At 41.3% G+C, this 20410-nt stretch overlaps 1 protein-coding gene across 1 annotated transcript in view; it reads left to right on the top strand.

Moving 5' to 3' along the window:
• Positions 1-20410, top strand: part of RAPGEF1 (Rap guanine nucleotide exchange factor 1) — a 130560-nt gene that overhangs the window by 43191 nt on the left and 66959 nt on the right. Inside the window, exons 3-5 of the mRNA XM_065572195.1 lie at positions 8145-8284; positions 14711-14889; positions 18644-18800. Coding sequence (XP_065428267.1) covers positions 8145-8284; positions 14711-14889; positions 18644-18800 — 476 coding nt within the window. The remainder of the gene's footprint in view (positions 1-8144; positions 8285-14710; positions 14890-18643; positions 18801-20410) is intronic.

Genomic DNA, 20410 nt, shown 5'->3' with positions numbered 1-20410 from the left:
TGTTTCTTTTTTTAAAACCAACCATATTATCTGTTTGCATGATATGATTCAGATGCTAAATAAGCTGAACATTTTAATTGCAAGTCCCTGCTAGTCCAACTTAGTTGTCTTGATGATTGATCTATGCCACAGTAAAGTGCCTTTTAAAAAAAAAAAATCCCACACCTGTTTTTGAAATATCTGTAACTGTTCTCTGAAATGCTCTGACAAATCAGACTCCTAACAGCGCCTTACTCATACTGTGTGTGAGTGAAGGATATAAGGGAGGCTGGAAGGACTGTAGTGACTGATCTGTAGAGTGCTAGAACTTTCACTTTGACTTTAGGGTAAGTCACAGGCAGCTGAGTTAAGTTGGTGGAATTCACCAGCACCTTAAATGTTTGGCTTTAGTTCTACTAGGACTGTCGATTAATCGTCGTTAACTCATGATTAACTTCAAAAAATTAATCGCGATTAATCGCACTGTTAAACAATAGAATACCAACTGAAATTGACTAGGTATTTTGGATGTATTTCTACATTTTCAAATATATCTATTTCAGTTACAACACAGAATACAAAGTGTACAGTGCTCACTTTGTATTATTTTTTATTACAAATATTTGCACTGTAAAAATGATAAACAAAAGAAATAATATTTTTCCATTCACCTATTACAAGTACTGTAGTGCAGTCTCTTTAGCATGAAAGTTGAACTTACAAATGTAGAATTATGTACAAAAAAACCCTGCATTCAAAAACAAAACAATGTAAAACTTTAGAGCTCACAAGTCCACTCAGTCCTACTTCTTGTTCAGCCAATCGCTAAGAGAAAGATGTTTGTTTACATTTACGGGTGATAATGCTGCCCACTTCTTAATTACAATGTCATCTGAAAGTGAGAACAGGCATTTGCATGGCACCGTTGTAGCTGGTGTCGCAACATATTTATGTGCTAAATGCGCTAAAGATTCATATGCCTCTTCATGCTTCGGCCATCGTTCCAGAGGACATGCTTCCATGCTGATGACGCTTGTTAAAAAAAAATGTGTTAATTAAATTTGTGACTGAACTCCTTGGGGGAGAATTGTATGTCTCCTACTGTTTTACCCACATACTGCTGTATATTTCATGTTATAGCAGTCTCGGATGATGACCCAGCACATGTTCGTTTTAAGAACACTTTCACAGCAAATTTGACAAAATGTAAAGAAGATACCAATGTGAAAATTCTAAAAATAGCTACAGCACTCGACCCAAGATTTAAGAATCTGAAGTGCCTTCCAAAATCTGAGAGGGATGAAGTGTGGAGCATGCATTCAGAAGTCTTAAAAGTGCAACACTCTGATGCTGAAACTACAGAACCCAAACCACCAAAAAAGAAAATCTACACTGCTTTGGATGGTTATCAAGCAGAACCCATGATCAGCATGGACGCATGTCCCCTGGAATGGTTGAAGCATGAAGAGACGTGAATCTTCAGTGCATCTGGCATGTAAATATCTTGCGACACTATCTACAACAGTGCCATGCAAACACCTGTTCTCACTTTCAGGTGACATTGTAAACAAGAAGCAGGCAGCATTATCTTCTACAAATGTTTGTCTGAGCGATTGGCTGAACAAGTAGTAGAACTGATTGGACTTGTAGGCTCTAAAGTTTTACATTGTTTTGTTTTTGAATGCAGGGTTTTTTTGTACATAATTCTACATTTGTAAGTTCAACTTTCATGATAAAGAGATTGCACTACAGTACTTGTATTAGGTGAATTGAAAAATACTGTTTCTTTTGTTTTTTACAGTGCAAGTATTTGTAATCAAAAATAAATTGAGCACTGTACACTTGGTATTCTGTGTTGTAATTGAAATCAATATATTTGAAAATGTAGAAAATGTCCAAAAATATTTAAATAAACGGTATTCTAGTATTGTTTAACAGCGCGATTATTTTTTTTTAATCGCTTGACAGCCCTAATTTCTACCATTCATTTGAGCCCAAGTGGAATGTCTTCATCTTTCCATTCTAGTGATGTTACAGAACTAGGGCTTTGACTAGTAATCTCCCCTTCAGCAGAGTCTAGTTTGGTCACAGCTACATTCAGCACATAGACTGATTCATCTCTGTCTTTTCCTGCACCTCTTAATCCTCTGTAGTTTAAAATCAGCAGTTCTTTCCTCATGAGATGTAACATTCTGTCAGCAGATTGGCAAGCATCACAAGTTTGTTCAAGCTGACGGTGTTGCCTTTCTCAGCCCACACAACAAGACCGTCACCTAGACAGACCAACCTTCCTACCTAGGGTCCCTGTGTTAAGGCATCAGATGAAAATTTAAAGGGTGGGGATTTGTGAGATGTTCCATTTGCACCTGGCTCCAAAGACACTTAGAGCACACTCATATCGCGTGAGCTTTCTAAGATTTTGTGTGTGGTCAGAACCCAGACACGTGCCGATGTGGGGGAGACTGGCTTTAAAACTGCGTCAAGGCCATGACTCAACAGCTGGAGCGTGTTCAAACCCAACAGAGCAAGGTTTCTCTTTAATAGGAAGATGGAATTAGCAATGAAAGGATTGATGTTTTAAAACTGCCAGTCAGAAGTCGAGACACATGAATCCACAGCAAAATAATTTTGAAGGTTTATTTTTCCTTTGGTTTAAGACCTGAGCAGCAGCGAACTCTCCAGACAGATGAAATGGGAGAGGATGGAAAACCAGCAGTTCCTCTGATTTGATTGTGTTTTTCCCCTCCAGTTGTAATAGTTCCATCCAGCTTTCTTACCCTGACTTTTTCCCATTAGCTTTGAAGCCATTTGAATGCGCCATATCAAGTAGTACAGAATACCCCACTCCTATGCACCAAAAGGGGAAGAGAGGTTCAAAAGTTCAGTGCTGGTATTCTCATTAAGTGCTGCCTGCAGGTGCTTAATAGGGGTGAGTGCAATATCCTAGAGTCCTTTTAAATGGATGAAACATCTAGCAAATCCTGTGGCACTTCAGCAAATAGTTCAAAGAAGTGGCACCGGAGCTCAGGTACTTATGTATTAAGTAGTTTAATATTGTAGGTAGGTGAACCAAATGCAGGAGGACAGTGTTTCATCCGCTCACTGCCATGATCATTTCCTGTTCTCCCGTGTACATTTTCAAACCATGTAATATGCTCTTCTCTTTCAGCTATTTGCTAGAGAGCCATACGACATGTTAGACATTTTAGTACTGAAGTGAGTAAAAGTAAAAGGATTTTTCAAAGCAGATCAGTTCCACGATAGCAGATCTAGTAAGTCCTACACAACTGTGCTTTTTTTCTTTGGCGTTTTTGCCTGCATTTGTAAAAGCCTTGTTAACTTACATCCTTCTGAGCCAGTGCATTCCTATTTGTTGCTACTTAAGCATAATTTCTCTTTTGACACTCCACACATATGCAACTCATTGAGAAAATGTAGACTGTACAAATAATACTTGACCAATATGTCTATTTGAAAAGTGACAGCACCTGAGTGACAGTAAACATTTATCACTGTTCAGTGTATGAATAACCTCAATTGGACTTACGAGAGTGTGGCGAGAAGTATAATCCAAGTGTTTTAGCATAGAATTGGAAATCAAGAAGTTCTGCATCCTAATTGCAGCTCCAACACTGACTCCCCTCTGTGGTTTGATTGGGCAAGTCACTTGACCATCTCATGCCCAAGTTTCCCATCTATGAAATGGGGATAAAATAGGTATTCGAAGATAAATTAGGTTTCAGAGTAGCAGCCGTGTTAGTCTGTATCCGCAAAAAGAACAGGAGTACTTGTGGCACCTTAGAGACTAACAAATTTATTAGAGCATAAGCTTTCGTGGACTACAGCCCATCCGAAGAAGTGCATCCGAAGAAGTGGGCTGTAGTCCACGAAAGCTTATGCTCTAATAAATTTGTTAGTCTCTAAGGTGCCACAAGTACTCCTGTTCTTTTTTTTTTAAGATAAATTAGATACGTTTGTAAAGTGCTTTGAACATAAAAAGTGATATTGTAAGTGGTAAGTAAAATTTTGTTGAATGTAAGAGAGTATTGGGGGTTGGTGTGTGAGCCATTCACTTAAACATAAATGCAGCAAAATCTTGCGACCAGGTGAGTTAGGAAACATGCTCATTGTAGACAAAAAGACCAGGTAGGAAATAAAAGTTGCATTGTTTACGATCTTCAAAGTAGGGCATCATAAGGGCCTGTAGCTGCTGAATATCATCTGACTTAAGCTAACAAAACCGCTGATTTAGGTCATTTAAATAGTGACAAAGAGTCACGTGGCACCTTATAGACTAACAGATGTATTGGAGCAAAGGACTCTTTGTCGCTTTTTACAGATCCAGACTAACACGGCTCCCCCTCGGATACTCATTTAAATTGCCTCTCAATGGTGGAGGAGTCAGAGATGCATTCTCTTGCCACTACCATTCTTTTCCCTCTAGATTAATTATTCTAATTGCAGAGTTTGCCTGAATATTTAAAGGACTGTGATCCATGCCTTCTCCTGCCACATGTGAATGTGTGTAAAACCCTGACATGCTGTGCAAATTAGATACCACTGGTGTCTTTGCAAAAGTAAAGAACAAAAGCATTCTTGAAGCGGTTGGGAATTGCTGCCCACAGCGACCTTGAGCACTCTGTGGGGGCTGGGAGTGTTTAAGAGTTGGGAGACCCCCGTGGATGTAAAGCAGTGACGTAAATTGTTGCTAAGTCAGGATGCCAGCTGCTCTGAGCGATATTTCGGGTCGATTGATGTATGTCTGGGTTTGCCTGCAACAGCCAGGGATCATTGTGTTCCTCGGTGGATTTAAAAAACAGAAATTAAACAGCAGCTGGTGGCATGGGATACGCTTTGAAAAACACCTGATTGGAGAACAGTTCTGCCAACCTACCATACCTTTAGGAATTTTTCTTTCTCTTCAGAATATTCCCCTCTCCCCACATAGGACCACATCCAGTTGTCATGTGTCTTTGTTTTAAAGAGGAGTTCCTCTTATTCCAATGCCAACTTCCAGTCTGAAGTTCTGACCTGTTGGTAACATCCTAATTGTTTCCACAGCAACCAGTTGTGATGCCATAAAATACTGCAGCAAAAGCAAATAAATTATTTTTAAAAATATGCAGTTTTTATGCAACTAACTGTATTAACAAAATATTTTCCCACAGGCACCAAGTCTTTAAATACTTAAATGTTTATAGGTGTCTTTAAGATATCATGAGCCTTAACTTAGAAGATATAACAAGAAAACGTCCAGCCCTTTCTGTTAATGGATCAAGTGATCCATTCCCTGTCTCTCATACCCAGCTTCTGGAAAACAGAGGCTAGGGACACCATCCCTGCCCATCCTGGCTAATAGCCATGGAAGGACTTATCTTCCATGAATTTATCTAGTTCTTTTTTTGAACCCTGTTATAGTATTGGCCTTCACAACATCCTCTGGCAAAGAGTTTCACAGGTTGACTGTGCGTTCTATGAAGAAATCCTTCCTTTTATTTGTTTTAAACCTGCTGCCTATTAATTTCATTTGGTGACCCCTAGTTCTTGTGTTATAAGGAGGAGTAAATAACACTTCCTTATTTACTTTCTTCTTACCAGTCATGATTTTATAGACCTCAATCATATCCCCCCCTTAGTCATCTCTTTTCCAAGCTGAAAAGTCCCAATCTTATTAATGTCTCCTCATACGGAAGCCATTCCATACCCCAATCATTTTTGTTGCCCTTTTCTGAACTTTTTCCAATTCCAATATATCTTTTTTGAGATGGGGCGACCACATCTGCATGCAGTATTCAAGATGTGGGCATACCATAGATTTATATAGAAGCAATATAATATTTTCTGTCTTATTATCTATCCCTTTCTTAATGATCCCCAACATTCTGTTCACTTTTGTGACTGCCGCTGCACATTGGATGTTTTCAGAGAACTATCCACAATGACTCCAAGATCTCTTTCTTTAGTGGTAACAGCTAATTTAGACCCCATCATTTTAAATGTACAGTTGGGATTATGTTTTCCAACATGCATTACTTTGCATTTATTGATTGAATTAATTGGTATATGAAAATGAGGCTGGAAAGTTGAAAGATGTTTTTATGGACCATTCAAAGACACACTGGACATTTTAAAATCCTTATAACTTAGGTCCAAATTTTCAAATTTAATTAGTTAAGATTAGGCACCTAAATAAGTGACTTGATTGTCAGAGATGCTGATGACCCACTGAAATTAATGGGAGCTGAGTGGACTCAGCAACTTTGATAATTAGTCCACTTTTATTTAAACTGCTTAATCTGGGTTTGGATGCCTGTACTAAGTACCTAAATTTGAAAAATAGGAAGAGCCTTAAGTTTAAAAAATTCCTGCAATGTTCAGATGCTAAATTTTATTTTTCACCATATATGCTGATTTATATTTTGCAACTTTATGAACTTGGACAAGGAGCATAGACTGGTCAGTTTCTCGCTTTTCTCTCCTACTTTGTCTAGTCAATTTCAGTTTCTCCTGCACTAGCAAGCATGCTGTAATGTTTAGGTTGCACACACTACAGAGTGTGTGTGTGTCTGTATGTTGGGGGGACCCAATATTTTCTGAGGTTTTTAAGATAAATTTGATTGAAATATTTCTCTTGGTCTGAGGTTTTGTAAAAGCTTATTTCTGCAGAGCATGTATTTGTGGCCTGATAGTGTCCCTAGAATGTTGTGTGGAGTGGCACATTTGTGTTCAGACTTAAGTACTGACCGGAGGCAGCTACTAGAGATCCAGTTACTCTACTAGAATAGATGGTAACCAGGGACCACTGAGCATCAGCTAACAGGGTGCCTGTAAAATTGTGACACATGACTTCATTAGTTGGAGTTTTTGCTCTGGTGATGGTGGGAACAGAAGAGACTAAAATCTGCCTTCCTGATGATAGTTAGTAATGCTTAATTCTCTTTAAAGGGAGGTGGTAAGCCCAGGTTCTTTCCCCTGAGTTGTGGTTAGTGCTTTCTGAATGTAGCAGCAGTGCTAATGCAGCTCTGTGGTATTTAGCTGCTGAATGCTAGATTTGACTCAGCAGCCTAGTCTATTTGTAGTCTCCACGCTAACGAGAAGGTGCAGCACTACACACGTGGGAGATGTCGCTGTTCTTCATTACGACCAATGCAGTCAGTTCCCAGATAAGCCAAAAGGGCTAGGGAAAGGGTTTACTTTTGCAGATAATGTACTTGAAGGCAAGTTTACTGTTTGCTGTCTGAGTTGTCTGGCTCATTGCAAGAGCAATTCATACCTTTCCTATTAAAATGCTGTTTGCTCAAAGTACAATCCAAGTTGCTCACTGCCAGGAAGGCAGCTTATAAACGCTGTTCTATTTAGCAGAACAGCTAAACAGTTTAAAAAAAACTCTCATCAGAAAATCTGTGTGACAGCATCATAGAGCTTTGAGCCTTCCATTTTTCAGACATTCACAAACCTGAAAAAAAGTTGATTTCCCCAATGAAAAATGTGTCCTCCTATGAGGAAACTACTTTACTCAGTCCTCTAATTAAACTGCTTTAGGGTGTACATGTCTGGAAGCAATCTACTCCTTGTGTTCTAATGGTCCACCGTGACATGTAGGCCACTGTTTGAACTGAAACCCTTTGGAGATATGAAGATCCAGGTTTCTGGACAAACTATTCATACAAAACCATTCAAAGGCCATGTGTCCTAGGGGATAGACAAATGGACTGGAACTCAAGAGACCTTGCTTCTGTTCCCAGCATTGCCACGGGCCTGCTGGGTGACATTGGGCAAGTCACTTCCTGTGCCTCGGTTTCCCCATCTGTAAAATTGGGGTAATGGTATTGCCATTCTTTGTAAAGCACTTTAAGATCTACTGATAAAAATGCGCTGTATAAGAAGTAGCTATCATTATTACTCTGATCCTGATGTAGAAGAGGAAAAGCAGCCCCAATGTCTTTTTCTCTGCATTTTAGAATAGCTGTGTCTGGGGCGAAACAGAGAATGGTGGTGGTTATTACACTTGGAAATATAGTTAGAATTCACATCACTCTATACATTTATCAGTGGTGTTTTTATATTCACAGTCTGCTCTTCTAGATAATTTTGTAGCACAACCTGCCTGTTCCCAAAAAAATCTGCTCCAGCCTAATAATGCATCTGCGTGTGCTTCTTTCCAGATTCTCAGCGCTCCCATCTCTCCTCTTTCACCATGAAGTTGATGGACAAGTTTCATTCACCAAAAATAAAGCGAACACCATCAAAGAAAGGAAAACAGGCTGACCTGACAGTGAAAACCCCAGAGAAGCCAGTGAACAAAGTAAGCAGCTGAATGGTACTGTCTTGGTTACAGTCTTGCCAATTCCCTGCCTGTTGAATAGTCTGTACTGTAACTATACTGAAATCTGCTGCTCTGGCAATGTTGCTCTCAGTGCATGGGGCTGTTTTTCCTTCAAAGAATTTTAGTTTCCTGAGGTACTCTTCAGAGCTCCTTTCCAGAATAACCATATAGATGGTCCTTTGTATGTAGTGTATCTAGTTGACTAGAGACACACATAACTTTCCTTTTGAGAGCTTGATGAATGTTTCTTCCATGAGCATTGAAATGACTCGTTATGGAATGCAGTTTATGGCCTGACATTCCCTCCCCATACACACACACCCTATAGTTATGCTTACAACTTCCAAAACACTGCCTGACTTCAGGGTGTGTTCCATTAAAATGCAAGCAGATCCTTGAAGCCTGTCCAAAGATGTCCTCAATCTCTGGTGACCTCAACAGAGTGAGTCAAACAGATGTATTCAAACAGCTGCTGACTTTCAGCCCACCCTTCCTCAAACCTAAGCTAGCTATTTCAAGCCTTATAAGAACTGAGATTGCCTTTCTTTCAGGAGGCAATAGCCAGTTGGCTACCAAAGTATTGCCTCCTCTCTCATTCTGACCTGGTTGAGCAGACAGAAGAATTTAGCTCTAGTATTGCTGAGATTTCCAGGTTTCAGGTGTAGAATTCAGTCCCAGGTTATTAAGAACAACTGGGATTACTTGTGGTAACTTGCAAGCCCCACAGTTGCTGTTGAGAGACCAATTCAGTGTACCATACCACCTTTACTAACTTGTTTGGTTTATTCCTAGTGAGGTACAGTAGGATTTATACAGTGGGGTTGAGTGGTGTCTAAAAATGAGATAAGGTAATTGTATCCTAGTACTCTTCATCACCATGTGGAAGACGGGTTTTCATTCTCTGGGCTGGATTTTGCAGTGGAGGCAGGGTGTCTGCATCTTGGGAAGATGTGCTAGATTAGAGGCGGGCAAACTGCGGCCTGCGACCCTCCTGCCCGGCTCTTGAGCTCCTGGCCAGGAGGCTAGCCACTGGCCCCTCCCCTGCTGTCCCCCTGCCCCTGCAGCCTCAGCTTGCCCTGCCGCCAGCGCTCTGGGCGGCGGGGCTGGGAGCTACTGCCGGCAGCACGGTGGTGTGGCTGGCTCCGGCTGGGCAGCGCGGCTGCCAGTCCTGGTGCTCTGAGCGGCATGGTAAGGGGGCGGAGAGCAGGGGGGTTGGATCGGGGCAGGTGTTCCCGGGGGGCAGACAGGGGGCAGTTGGATAGGTGTGGGAGTCCCGGGGGGGCCTCTCAGGGGGCGGGGTTGTGGATAGGGGTTGGGGCAGTTGTGACAAGGAGCAGGGGGGCATTGTATGGGGGTGGGGGTCCCGGGTGGGTGGTTAGGGGCAGGAGGACCTGGGAGGGGGCAGTCAGGGGACAAGGAGCAGGGTTGGAAGGGTTGGGGGTTCTGAGGGGAGCAGTCGGGGGCAGAAAGTGGGAGGGGGCGGATAGGGAGTGGGGGCCAGGCTGTTTGGGGAGGTACAGGCTTCCCTACCCAGCCCTCACACAGTTTCGGAACCCCAATGTGGCCCTCAGGCCAAAAAGTTTGCCCACCCCTGTGCTAGAGCGTTCACAGCAGACTGTTAAGGAGAGAGGGTCACTGGCTTAAAAGGGAGATACGTCCACTATTGAGGAGAGGAGTTGTAAAGCAGGGGAAATTATGAGGGTCTTCAGGGTTCTCACTCATCCTCAGAGTGAGAGAAGGAAGGAATGGGCCTGTAGCAGTCCTCTTGTTGAGAAAAGGGTACAATCTATTACTTGAGAGAGAGAGAGATGGGGGCAGCTTGTTTACAATCATCCTTGAGAGCTGCCTTGCTAAGATGAAAATGTATTGGTACTTATGTGGTGCCCTGCAGCCAAGAAAGTGCAAATTTTCACGCAGGTCCCAAATTGTACAGAAACCAAAGAAATCTTTGTGACACCAGCACAGAAAAATCCAAACCAGTCCTAATAGTTGTCTTAAAAAAGCAACCATCTGCCAAGTTTCAGCTTTGAAAGAATGTAATGGCCATGGCAAAATGGAGGTTTATTATGGGGACTCATCTGGGCCCCCACTGTGGTCATGCTACCAGGTCCTACTCATATTGGAGGTCTGCCATTGAATTCTATGATATAACTTTTTACTTTAGGTGTCCATTAGAGCAGTAACCATTCTGTAAATGGGAAAAAAATTGCTTTCCAAAAATCTCTGTAATTTTTTTCTCAACTGAGCCTTTCCATTGGTGGACAGAACAGAGGGGGCTAGGAGATAAGAGAGAGAAGACTGACGAGCAGAATAAGTTGTACTGAAAGTAAATCTGATATCTAGAGAGCAGAATATGACTAATAAGAGAATATGGTCTATTCCACAATGGTTGTTTTGTTTTTTTTAATTGTCGAATCCTCCTTAGAGATTATATTATTTATTCCAAGGAGATTATAAAAAAGTTAATACATAGTGACTAGTTCAAAGGGTTATTATGCAGAGCATTTTTGAGCTCTGTGTACAATCCAATGGACTATTTACTGGGGAAAATTTGCGCTATTTTATTTGTATTGACTGATTCACTGACATGCATGTAAAACAGTGTCATAGCCTTTCCTTTTAATTGATATCTGACCACAAACAGATTAAAACATATTCGAAATAGAAAAAATATATATATTTGCATGTGAATGAAAGGCAAGTTTCTTCTGCATTATTTCCCCCAAAGAGCTGAGAGAGCAATATTGGGGAATGACTGACCAGGAATCTGCTGAACATGTGAAAATATTTGTTACAAATCTAGGTGCTGGAATTGCATTATGGGGAAAATAAATCTCACTTGCAGTAATTGCTCAATAGGAAAGATAGCTGAGTTGCTGTTCATGTTGGGTAAATTGGCTATTGTTGGTCTGCATTTAAACTGTAAACCTTGTGACTTGTGAAATGTTGATCTCTGGCTCAGTCCTAATCCATTTTAATGACTGTCTCCAGCTAATTGATTAGTTTGATGGTAGCCAACTGATTAGCTTTGTGGGGGGAGGAAAGGGTGCCCTGGGTCATTATTACAGAGTCTAGATGAAATATAAGGAGAAGCTGACAAATGAGAGATTTTTCTAAGATACATGATGTCAAAAGACAGATCTGACTGAGTAGATTTCATATCTATGCATGTACTCTGTCTCTTTAAATCCTGTGGCTAAGTCTCCTACACACTTACAGTAGATAATCTAGCTAGAGTCGAAGCAACAGTACCAAAAGATTAAGTGTAAATTCAAGAATATAGCAAAAACCTATCCAAGTATTAAAAGGATGGTTTATTCCAGATCTAATAGTCAAATGTATGCTGTCACTGTAGCCTATTCAGTTCTATATAGGTTCTTACACTGTGCTCATCACCAAAATATCTGAGTGCCTAACCCTTTCTAGGTCAGCTGTAGCTCATACATAATGCATTTGTAATGATTATTTAAGGGAAACCTTCCAAAATCATGCAATGATATATCTGCATGTGTCAGTCAAGTGCGGGGGTGAAGGGACTTATTGGTTTGGCGGAGTAGTAAATCCATCCAATTTAATGCCCCAAATGGAAATTGGTGGAGCAAGTGGAACTGCTGTTTTAGTAATTCCAGCCATTGTAGATCTATCTGCTCTCTTGCCAGTATAAGTTCACTTATGGGGCAGGTCCACCACAAGTGGAATTTGAAATAAGAGCTTAGTTCAAGTGCCCTGCAGCAATAAGGATGGGAACCCCGACTCACCCACCTTGACTGTAGGGATATTTGGTGGATGAGCCTAAGCTATAGCTCATAATGCCTTGGAGCATTTAGACATTTTAGGAGCATTAATCAATATCCATCCCACCAGCTCTCTCTGTACACATCATTGCCCATTATTCCTCGTCTCTAGATTTATAATTAACCCCAGGGGAGACAGAGTTTCCACCATTTGTTTTGGGCTTGTGCTGGTCTGTGCAGGCTTCTGAGTGTCATGTTGATGGATTTGGCTTCATATTCTTCACATGAAGTTGATCTCTTGTTCGAGCCTGCTGCATACCAATATGACACCTGGTGTTTGTTTCTGTGGTAAGTTTGTTTTATGTGATAGGGTTATCAGCCCCATGCACAACCTTCGGTCCACAGTTCCTTATTCATTTTTCCGCGCTGCCCAAATGTGGACACTTCCTCATCTGCCAACTGGGAGGGATGTGCTTGGTAGCTCTGGAAACTGGTGGACACCCTATGCACCTGGTGGTGCAAGAGGATGAAGAAGAAAAGGAGGCAGAGTTGCTAAGAGGATAGAGGACTGGACTGAGCCTAAGGGAACATAAGTTCTATTCCCAGTTTTGCCATTGGCCTTTTGGTAGACATTAGACAAGTCATTTCACCTCTGTGCCTCAGGTTCCCCATCGGTAAAATGGGGATAATGGTACTGACCTCCTTAGCAAAGCCCTTTAAGATCAACTGATTAAAAGTTGCTATATAAGAGGTATTAAATAATAATAAAAGTTTGTGTTAGAACTTGCCTAATGATGCTACAACATGCATGGAAATTTAAGCTTGCCTTCTGTAAGGTCAGGTCAGTTGGAATAGCAGCTGAAATAAAGCTAAGGGACCAAGTTCATGTTACTAGCCAGTGCTGCTTACGAATGTCTCATCCGAAGTAGTTTGGTCTGCTGGCCCCGTTTTTCAGGAAAGCTGCAGTTTAACAGCTGAAGGGACATGGGGAGGACACAATGCCCATAGGTCATTAATTCTTGAAGCTGAATTTGCTGAAGGGATAATGGATGAAACCTGACTCTGTTAAGCTCTCTGCTCCTTTACTAGCAATGTTTAGTAGTTAATTTAGATCTCCCCCTCAGGAATTTACTGCCAGCAGTAATAGACCCTTAGGCACGCTCTGGCAAACTTTAAAAAATATCCTTTACCAGAACTCCATTAAACTGTCATATGCCACTTCTGAATTTCCTTTTCCAAAATTGCTGAGTGCCAGGATGTTGGAGGCATTCTCTAAGCTTTTTCCAGTTGACCCCTTCATTCCTGCCCAATTCATTCACTGATGCCAAAATCTCTCATTTGTGGTGTGACAGTTCATCCCCATGGGAAAATGAATGATTTCCTTCATTCCAGCAGCATTGCTAAGTGAATAGGACTTTTTATTTATGAATGGAAGGTCTGAGACTGGAGCCCTTACTCACATGAGTAGCCCTATTGAAGTTAGTAGGATTACTTGGGATAGGACTGGACACATATTTATCATTGTAAATATCAGTGATGGAAGTGAAAATATAGGAGTTTGGTTTTGATCTTATTTGTTTTGGGGGTTTGCCTGATTATGAAATTAATCAGGGGAGGGATAGCTCAGTGGTTTGAGCATTGGCCTGCTAAACCCAGGATTGTGAGTTCAATCCTTGAGGGGGCCATTTAGGGATCTGGGGCAAAAACCTCTCTGGGGATTGGTCCTGCTTTGAGCAGGGGGTTGGACTAGATGACTTCCTAAGGTCCCTTCCAACCCTGATATTCTATGATCTGATCTGTTCTGTGATCTAATTCTCTCGCTTTTTTCGTTGGATGACGGCTTGCACTAAAATGACTCAAAGTAACATTTTTCAAAAGCGCCTAAGACCCATTGTCAAAAGCAACTAAATCATTCTGGCCCCCGACTTCCAATGAAACCCAATGGGGCTTGGGCTCCTAAATCACTTAGGTTTTAAAATTTTACCCTGAATGTGTTTACACTGCATTGCATCTTTTTATATTATTAAACCCCCACAAAAGGGAAGATCAGCAAGGTTCAAAGAGCAGAGTTGTTACCTAACCATTGGCCACTTGAAAATAATTTTTGTTTTATGATTTAAAAATGGGGCACACACTGTTTCCATTCCCTTACTTAATTCAAGTAAATAGAGTTGTGATCAGACTGGAAAAATCCCTACTGTACTGAAACCAGCTGTTGCCATCTCCCATTCCTTGAATCATTCTTGCGATCTGCTCTTAGCATGTGTGCATGTCTCACCTGGAAAGCACAGGCTCTCTTTGTCTCTGCTGACTCCAAAGCAGTGTGATAATTCATCAATAAGGTGAGAGCTTTGCTTAAAAATGACTGAGCTGAATTTCAGTTTGTACCCAAAATCTTTCTCAGAACTTGGCCATTAAAATAAAAAGTCAAAATCTCTGCTATGAATAAATGAGATACTGATTATTTTCCTAAGAGAGTTGGGATTAAACTTGGAAAAGTTTGTGGAGAGGAAAAGCCCATGTGTGCCTCTTAACGCAGAAGTTACATCGTTGCGCATTGTTGGTTTCACTGTATACCAGGTGAATTAAAATAACTTTAAAAAAAAAAAAAAAAAAAAAAAGACATTCTGTAATCTCTTCTTCCCCTCTATCCCCAACCTTTTTCCTTTAGAATTTAACTTGGCTTGAGGAGAAGGAAAAGGAGGTTGTAAGTGCATTGCGCTATTTTAAAACCATTGTGGACAAAATGGCAATTGACAAGAAAGTACTGGAGATGCTGCCAGGTTCAGCAAGTAAAGTGCTGGAGGCCATCTTACCGCTAGTCCAAGTAGACCCACGGATTCAGCAAAGGTGAGTTTCCTTTTGGGGGGATTGTGATGGGGGAACGCCAGGCAATTTGTATTTTTTTGAAAAATCATGGCACACAAGTGGCATGAAATGCTGCTCTTGCTAATTATTAGTAAAAAACAGTGGCTGATTTACAAGGCACCTTTCAAACATAAGTCTAAAGGCAAATTCCCTGCTGCAAAGAGACTACAACATACAGTAGATAAGATAAACCAGATATTGGACTGCAGATTAGGAAAGAGAGAGCAAAAAGAGTTGGTTTGTGAGAAGAAGGAATGATTGATTCCTAGAAGTGAATTTGAAATGGGAGAGGACAGGGATGTGGGGCATGGTTCCAAACAGCAGAGATTTTTAGTGGAAGAAAGTTCATTGCGTGGTAGCAGGCAGCTGACATTCACAGAGATTCTGCATCGGATGCTGTGCTCTCACTGGGGCTAGTGTCATTAGCAAGCCAAAAGCAATGAGGGCAGACAGCTTTTGGCTGCAAGTGAGCACATCCACAAGGTATTTCCTTTATGGGTGAAATTCTTCCACCTCTGCATTAGAGAAGTCTTCGACACGTATTGTAAATTGCCTATTTGGACGTTGTTGAGTCAAATTCAGACCTGGTGTAAGCAGATGCAACTCTGTTGACTTCAGAACAATACATGGTCTGAATTCATTCCAGGGTGTGCATTCCTCTTTAGTAGATTATCTGTGACTCAATTCCGCATTAAATCTTATGCAGTTGTACAGTGAGTTTGAGGCCAGAAGAAATCTAGTGACTTGCCAAGGCCACTACCTCAGCTTGGATTATATGAACTGTGGACTCTTCAAGCCACAGGCCAGAGCTATATCTGCTAGATCACATAATTGTCCAGATTTCTGGAGCAGCTGCTTAGAAAACAAACTGCAACAAAACCCACCATTAAATAATGTTGTATAAACAAATCAGCACAAAAATATATTGGAAAATGCAGATGTGTGAGTCCTGCAATCCTGAGAGATTTCATGCTGTTCTTGTGTATTTTCCCACTGAATATCTCCAAATGCAGCTATGTTTTCATATAGAATGCCTCTTTGGTTTTATTTTCAAGTGCATTTTTGAAAAGCTGTCTGGTTAACTATTGCTGCTACCCCCTGTAAAACCTCAGTTACTGATGAGTCTCAGAGGCTGGCAGGAAAAAGAGGTGGTGTGATCTTCAGTGATGAAGAAATGGCCGTATCCCTTACAGCACCACACTCTAAAGCCAGCCACAGTAGGGTGTTACTACCTACTCTGCTGAGAGCTTTCAGAGTCTAGGGTTTAACTGGGTTTAGTGAGGGAACATCTGGGACAGAATTAACTTAATTGGAGTTAGAGCAAAACTGAATTTGGCACTTGGTTATTAACTTCCGCTAGTTTAGGAGAGGTATCACTCCTGTATGAAAGAACATGGACTAAACCTGTCCTTATTTGCATAAATCAGGCACAGTAAGGCCTTGTGAAAGGAAAAGGACACTGGTAGGAGTGGAGCCAGCCTGTAGACAAATGTGTTCCTACTGTACCTGGCCATTACGACGGGTCAGGAGAAAATGGATAAAGATCAGAGTGGCAGCTGAGGTAAAGGAGTACCATTTTAGGTTTAGTTTGTAGAGTTACAGAGAGCAGTAGCTGTTGAAATTAGAATATTGTTCAGGTTTTTTGAGACCCAGAGTTCCTTTGGCTGCTATCAAGTTTCCCACAGCCATTAAATTCCTGACAAGCACCTGCTTTCACTTAATCAAATAAAAAGTCCCCTAACTTGTGTCAAGAGATCATGTAAAATGTCAGTGAGTATCTTTAGGATAGAAAATGTCATCTTTGTGTAGTCAATCATTTTCTGATTCATGTCTCCACAGGGCATGTGTTGAATTAGTTTACCTTACTGAGGAGATTGAAATACAGAATATGTCTAGGAACACAAATATCCTCTGAGCTGCCCTCTCAACCCCAGACAGTTAGATGAGGAGATCTGGGAGCTGGATGTCGGAATCTAGCCTTTCAGCAGGGAGCTTCCATGATCAATATGGGCTATAGTTATGTGGTCTTTTTCACAGGAGACACGTCTATACTTACCTCCGGGTCCGGCAGTAAGCAGTCGATCTTCTGGGATTGATTTATCACGTCTTGTCTAGATGCAATAAATCGATCCCGGAAGTGCTCGCCGTCGACGCCGGTACTCTTGCTCGGTGAGAGGAGTACGCGGAGTCGATGGGGGAGCCTGCCTGCCGCGTCTGGACCCGCGGTAAGTTCGAACTAAGATAGTTCGACTTCAGCTACTTGAATAACGTAGCTGAAGTTGCGTATCTTAGTTCGAAGTGGGGGGTTAGTGTGGACCAGCCCTGAGTAATGACCTCCTCCAGTAGACAGTGTGTTAGGGCAGGAATCCTGTAGGCATGTTCTAGCGAGTTTAGCTCCATTCAGTAAGTGAGGATTTGGCAATCTCATTAAGCAGTGCCCTTTCATGCTGTACCTACGTATCTTACTCCTTTCAAGTAGTGGCAAGGCACAAAGGGAGATTTTGATGTTCAATCCCCCTCAAGAAAAATGTGCGAGGGTGGGTTGTTGTGCAAGAAAGCCATCCAATTGTTGTTGAATTCCTTTTTTGGCTTTCAGGGAAGCGTTTGCATCAAGGAAAAAAAAATTACATCTAGTACAAAGTGGGCTTTTCAATTACTGCCTTCTTAGAAGGAAGTGGATTGAAGATTAATGGTAAAGAAATCAAAGCCTTGGAAAGAGTCAGGGGAGGAACCTATTTAGAAAACATCTACTTCCCAGCTAACTTCTCTTGAAACAAGACAGAATACTGACAAGCACCATAGTTCTGAAAAATGTACTCTCCATTCTTTGCAGTCCTCCCTTTGAAGTTTTAGAATAGTTCATTACCCACCTAGGGCTTGATTCTGCAAACCTCATTCACGCAAGGAATCTCATTGAAGTTTATGGGCTTGATTCTCCTCTCAATAACACCAATCATTAAATCACTGGAGAGACACCAGCAGAATCAGGCAATTGGGAATACTTATGTGAGTTGGGGTTGCAGGACCACATCCCTCTGTTGTCCTGATGTATCTTGAAAACATCTTTCCTGTTTGTGATGAAGCTTCAAATTAACATGTTTGTTAAAAATGACTATTAGGTCTTTATTGGAACATCAGAAAGTGTCAGCACACCTTGTTTATTAGTGAAATGGACATTTTCAGGGCTGGTAGAGCAAAACCTTGTAAGTAGTTTTGTTACAATTGTATTTAGTTCTTCCTTTTTCCAGTAATTGTTTTTTTCTTCACAAAAATGGCTTTAGTGCTATTCTACCTTTAAAAAAGCCAAAACTGAAATTCATTCACTCAGAGCATTCAGAACCAAACTGTTGTGCGCACACAGTATCGGAAGAAAACTTTTCACAAGGAACGCAAGTTTAGTTCCACATTTCCAAGGATTAAGAACAGTGAGAAACTTATTCTCAGAATTATGAAAACATACCTTAATACCATTGTTTCAACAGCTACTTGAGAACTAGTAGCTTGACTGGAAAAGACGTGAAATCCATGCGTCATCTTGGTCCTACGTAAACACAAATTCCAGAAGAGGGAGTTAACAGAAGAGAAATTGAAATGGGGCACAGTGGAATTTTTACCTTTTGCGAACACACAACATTTGTTTAAAAATAAATTGTGGGATTGGCAGTAATTTCTCTATTAAGATAATTGTGCCATATTTTCATTTTATTATCTCTTGAACTCATTTTTTCCCCTCCAGTTCTGCCATCTCTTCCTGCTATAGCCGTGTGTACCAGAGTCTGGGAAATCTGATTCGTTGGTCTGATCAGGTGATGCTGGAGGGGGTGAACTCAGAAGACAAGGAGATGGTGACCACAGTGAAGGGTGTCATAAAAGCTGTTCTGGACGGAGTCAAGGTATGATATGCTAGATACTTCATGCTATAGATAGTATAAGGTATTCATCTTTTCTAAAAGATTTATTTGGAGGATAAAGACATCAGTTTTTAGGAGCATGTAAAACATAAAAATCCTGTTCTTGACATAAATAAATTCTTATCTCAGATATCTACTACAGCGTAAATGAGATTGCCTTATCTGATGCATTCCTTAAGGATCAGCACAAATGGTTAGCGCAACAATGCATGCTGATGGACTGCCAGAAGCAATGAACCTTTATTGTATTAAATTTTTAGTGAGCCTTCCCCATTCCGCATGCTGCTTACAGGTTGTAGTTCACATATTTTCTGTCTAGACAAAGGGTAATGGAAATGTTTCCCGTTAATGCTCAGAGAGAATCAAAGATGCCAACCTCCACCTTTTACATTAATGAAAAGGTCTGAATCAGTAGTTTGATGCTGCTGTTTCCATGTTTCTCCTTACCATGTCCCAGGTCTTTCCCCACCTTTCTGATGTTGTGCAGCCCAACACTCTAGCAGCCTCTCTGTTGGGTCCTACCACCCTTGAATTAGATGTTTGAACCCCCTGGAGCTTTTCTTAATTGAATACTTTATGTTCAGGGTCTCTTGTCAGAGGCCCCCGGGCACTAGCAAAGAGGTTGTCATATGTGTTGGAACTGTATTTTGAAAGGCAGGGACATCTTAAGTGCAGAAAGAGGGAATTAAGCCTCTTATGCCAAACTGAATCAGACCTCTAAAGGTCTGTTTAAAGGATCAAGGACTGAGGTACAGTTGGGGTAGGTTCTTATTCCAGCTGATCCACTTAACTCATTCTTATTTCCTTAGAAAAGCATATAGTAATAATTAATGAATATGTAGCTCTGATATAGCACTTTTCATCAGTAGATCTCAAAGCACTTTACAAAAGAGATCAGTATCATCATCCCCATTTTACAGATGGGGAAACTGAGGAACAGAGAGTGGCAGTAACTTGCGCATGTCACCCAGCAGGCCAGTCGCAGAGCCAGGAATAGAACCCATCCTGAGTTCCCATCCGGTGCTCTGTCGATTGGGTCACGCTGCCATCTTTTTATTGTACTCAAACTTGGCTTAGTTTCTGTTGCTTGGAACTCTGTATGAAAGTGAATCGCATCTCTTGGGCTTTGGTCATCGCCAGAAGTGTTGGTGTGCTGCTCTGAGCATCCATCTTTCATGTCATGCACTTTAGTTAGTAAAAATAATCCTATTAGTTCTGAAGGCTTTTAAAGTTATTTATTTGAAACAAAATATTCCCATCATCCAGAGAAGTCACATTTCCAGCATCGTTCTGCATGGTATGCTCCTTAAACTTAGGCACCAAATATCACCTAAAATGGGTGTTTAATTCTCAGAGTGGGATGGGAGGGGAAAAGGTTGGGTGTAGAACTGTATGGTCAGAGCCTCAGCAGATGTAAATTGTCGGAGCTCCCTGGACTTCAATGGCACTGGGGCAATTTTCACCTCCTAAGGATCTGCCCCACAGGTTCCAAACAGCCCAACAAATAGGGGAGGCAGCGAAACACTGGCTGTGACCTTGTTCAGATCTATCTAGTCCTGTGCAGCCTTTGACGTACGTGTGTGTGTGTGTGT

Source organism: Chrysemys picta, chromosome 18 (genome assembly GCF_011386835.1).
Source record: "Chrysemys picta bellii isolate R12L10 chromosome 18, ASM1138683v2, whole genome shotgun sequence".
NCBI classification, from domain to species: domain Eukaryota; kingdom Metazoa; phylum Chordata; order Testudines; family Emydidae; genus Chrysemys; species Chrysemys picta.
Note: the sequence above shows the minus strand (reverse complement) of the source record. Positions and strands in the feature narration are given on the sequence as shown.